Raw genomic sequence first — 3,961 nt, forward strand, 5'->3', positions numbered from 1 at the left:
GAGAATTTGAGATTGATATTTGGAAATGAATTGTTAAAGGCAGGACTGACTCAGGAATTAAAAAAGGAAAAGGGCAGTGCTTATATATATTACTGTTCACAGATGATCAGATTTTGATACAAAACAGTCAGGATAATTTGGTGTTCAGTTTATATCTATACAGTATTGGTGAAACATAATCTGAAAATTTAAACTAAAAAGTTATGGCAAGTACTGTCTTCTGAGATGTGATGCCAGGTAGTCCACTGATGTCTCAGGAGGTCAAAGAATAAGAAAAGCAGGTGACCAGCAAAAAGCAGCAGCAATCACAGCTCTGTCAATTGGTTAAAACAGGAAAGTTTCTTAACACACTGAAGAATGCTAAAAATGGGCAATTTATATCTATGATCAGTATTCAGTAATGTGAAAATGAAACAAAACATGAGTCCTTGTCAGACGTAATGGATTCTGAGTGAAGATTTTTACCATCAGTTTTCATAGTCCACAGACAGAGCAATTTCTTGTTCAAATTTTAAGCAAACTCTAATTAAGAAATATCAAGACACATAGTAATGGCCATGAATATAATAATATTTCAAAAGTATACACAGTGTATGTGAAGTAAAATTTAATACTAAAGACAATGTAATTATACAATTTTTACTTCGGTAATGTTAGTGATAGACATGCAACTGCCAGACCTTTTGCAGTGTCAAGATATGATGGCCATAGTTTCATGACATATACAAATCTAGCTTAAAATAAGAAGAGAGCTGGGCACCGAATATCACATGATATTTCCTTTTGTGTGAAATATTCAGCAGTAGTGCATCCAAAGCAAAGGCAACAAGTATGAGTGTCAGTATATCATGAATAAAAATGAACCAAAAACAAACTCAATTTGACATCTCCTTGTAGTGTATGAAACATCTGACAGTCCACTGAAATATAATGACATTTAGGAAATATATTAAGTCACATCAAACATAATGACAGTATGAGTAACCATTGAACAAATTCCATTAAAAAATTCCACAGTCAAGACTTTTCAAATACAATACTTCATAAATTAATAATATACAAGAACCAATCTTCAATCATCAGTTCACATATTGCTTTGATTTATCACCAAGAATTCTTCTGACTGGGGCCAAGACAGAAAAACGGTCAATAGTCAAAATTTCAGCTTCAACCAAACTTCGAAGCTGGGCCAAGTTTGGTAAGTTTTCACAGGATTCAACATTCAGAAGAGCAGAAAAGAACTGCTCCCACAGATGTCGTTTGGAGTACCTGAATAAAACAACATCATGTATAACTTTAATGAGCCTCACAATTACAAATGTAAATATAAAGTAAAGTTTTAAAACATTGATTCTCAAATTGACAGTTCGTAAATTTAAGTGTTCTTTATTCAGTGTTAATTCTATTAACCCATTTTATATAATGGAAGTATTATCACAACAAATACTGTGATATTCAAGAAAAGAATTATGTTGTGGATCATAGAGTAAATTCCAGAACCAAACTTCTTTTTTGTTCTCTTGAATATGCTGCTAGTAATAGACAAAATGGCTGACCATTGGCATCATACATTTGAGTAGAATGCCAAAGCTGTGCTTTTGTTTGTTGAAAAGATACTGTAACTGCTACCTAGAAAAGATTTTGGGAATTCGTTGGAACACCTGCATGAAACAGTGTACTTCTTTTGTCACAGTAGCTTGAGCAGGGAGGCAGTGCAAATGAATGGAAACATCTTTGAATGGCTGGCATTCATTCTCCAAACAATGCTGCATTTTCCAGGAGGATCAATCACAAAAGGAGCCACTGAACTCATACTGTCTTAGCAATTAGTTCAGCAAATACTCAAACCTGATTTGAAGATTTCTCTGTGAAACATGCCACTGATGCATGAAATATCATACAAGATAAGCAAAGAAGACTTGACTTCACAATATAGGGAGAAATGGAAAATGCCATATTACATATCATGTGGTTTTCATACAAAGCTAATTTTCATTAGAACTGGATAATGAACAAACATTATGTACACTTTGGGCAACAGAACATATGTATCAGTTCCACAAGAAAAGAAGGCATGGGAAAAAAGGGCCTACATGGATGCCCTGTCAAGCATGGTTTCATCGGTCCCCTTTCCTCCAATAAAAGAGTCAACTCAAATCAACATCTGGAAATGCTGCAGAATAACATCATAATGAAATTTATGACAACTCAGCTGCCTATGGGTAACCAGCAGTTTATTCAACATGGTGCTGCATCACATGCTGCTCAAGTTATGCTGGATATTCTGCACACTTTTTTCAACAGTCACACAATCTCACATCAGAGTCCTGACCTTCATAGATCAACAGCTGTGGGCACTTTTAGCCATTCCTCAAACCAGAATCTAATCCATGGAAACTGCTCTTTGGCGATTCATGAAAGAAAAGTTGTTTCCAGTGAAATCAGATAATATGATGGACTTAAGTCATGACTATCCAACTGTGCTAGGAGATTTTCAAAGATGTGAATTCATGTCATTAGAAATACTGGTCATACCTCAAATAATTTCAATAAAGTGGTGGTCATATTGAACATACAATTGAACTGAAGACATTTCTCTTGAAATTGTGTACCAACACCTGTAAAGAAAGCAGTCTTCTGGGATTTGGCACCGTGTATATGTGGTGTTAACCGACGTTTCGGAGGAACGTATCGCCTCCACCTTCAGGGTAGAAGAAAAAATATAAGAATTCTGCAAGCGAAGAGACCATGAGAACCGGTAAAAGCAGACTGTGTGGGGATATACACAGCTATGTGAGANGTAAACTTTGTAACATTTGATACTTAAATTAATTATTACTATTAAATTTTCATGTGTCAGTATTTAACTGTACACTCATATTTATTTGAAACCTATAATAAGGTACAGTCTTACCTTGAAATTGACTGCTGAATAAACCATCGACCATCCCTTTGCTTGCGAACTTTCATATACTGACTAAAATAAACACAGTGCATTGTGCCAGCAATTCCATACAGATCTGTCTGTAATACCAAAGCATATAATACATAAAAGTAAAAATTACACTAAAACTTTTCTTGATAAGGGATATCTCTGTTAGTTTTGTGAAGATACGTGTACTATGGAACTTCTAAGGTACAAGTAGTTTAAGGTAGAGGGCATTTTCAAACCTTTAAACACGTGTAGTGAGATGAAGATTACAGAAAAAAAAAATAGAAGTAGAATGGTACAGCAATAACTTAGTTAAGAAATTCAATATAGCCTGCACTAAAAACAGAAACAGTTCATTATTTTACACATAAATTTGAAGCACTTAAGTTATATATATATATACACACACAGAGTGTCCCAGGAGGAATGGACCAAACTTCGGGAGGGTGTTCCTTATGTTAAAGTATGCCGATATAACCCAAAACACCTATGTCCAAAGTTGAATGGTTACGGAGATAATGGCCCGAGAAAAGTGTGGTCTTCTTGCAGGTCCACACACTATACGTACCTGTCAGCTGAGACCCTTATCTGTTTGTCCTTGAGTGCTGTGAGTCACTAGCTGTAAGTTCATGCGCTACCTACCAGAGCCTACAGATTACGTTGCGGCGGGGTCGTGAATGGGTGGTAAATTAGTTGTGTGATGAGTTGCTGAAATGCCTCTTGTGTTTTCACACGTGGAATATTGTGATATGCATTTTGTGTGTGGATTTTGCGGTCGCAATGCACGTGCTGCTGTTGAAGAATACCAAAGGCGTTTTCCCGATCGAAGGATTCCATCTCGAAGTGTATTTACGCGAATTCACCAGACATTGCGTGATACTGGTTCTCTTGCAAGTGTTTCTGTGCACTCTGAAAGGCAGGATGTACGAATGATAGACACACGAGAGCACATTCTTGATATTGTTCAGTGAAGTCCGCGTCTATCACTCGTAGAATCGCCTCTCGCATCGGCGTATCACGTATTCAGGT

General features: G+C 36.3%; 1 protein-coding gene across 4 annotated transcripts in view; it reads right to left on the reverse strand.

The window, feature by feature from the left end:
• Positions 1–592: 592 nt before the first annotated feature.
• LOC111874026 overlaps positions 593–3,961 on the reverse strand; it is a 42,587-nt gene continuing 39,218 nt past the window's right edge. For all 4 annotated transcript variants that reach the window (XM_023869148.2, XM_023869147.2, XM_023869146.2 and 1 more), the window contains exons 21-22: positions 2,915–3,024; positions 593–1,269 (exon numbers count right to left, since the gene is read on the reverse strand). In XM_023869148.2, coding sequence (XP_023724916.1) covers positions 1,080–1,269; positions 2,915–3,024 — 300 coding nt within the window. In that variant the 3' untranslated portion in view covers positions 593–1,079. The remainder of the gene's footprint in view (positions 1,270–2,914; positions 3,025–3,961) is intronic.

Source organism: Cryptotermes secundus, unplaced genomic scaffold (genome assembly GCF_002891405.2).
Source record: "Cryptotermes secundus unplaced genomic scaffold, Csec_1.0 scaffold1683, whole genome shotgun sequence".
In the NCBI taxonomy this organism is placed as follows: Eukaryota; Metazoa; Arthropoda; class Insecta; order Blattodea; family Kalotermitidae; genus Cryptotermes; species Cryptotermes secundus.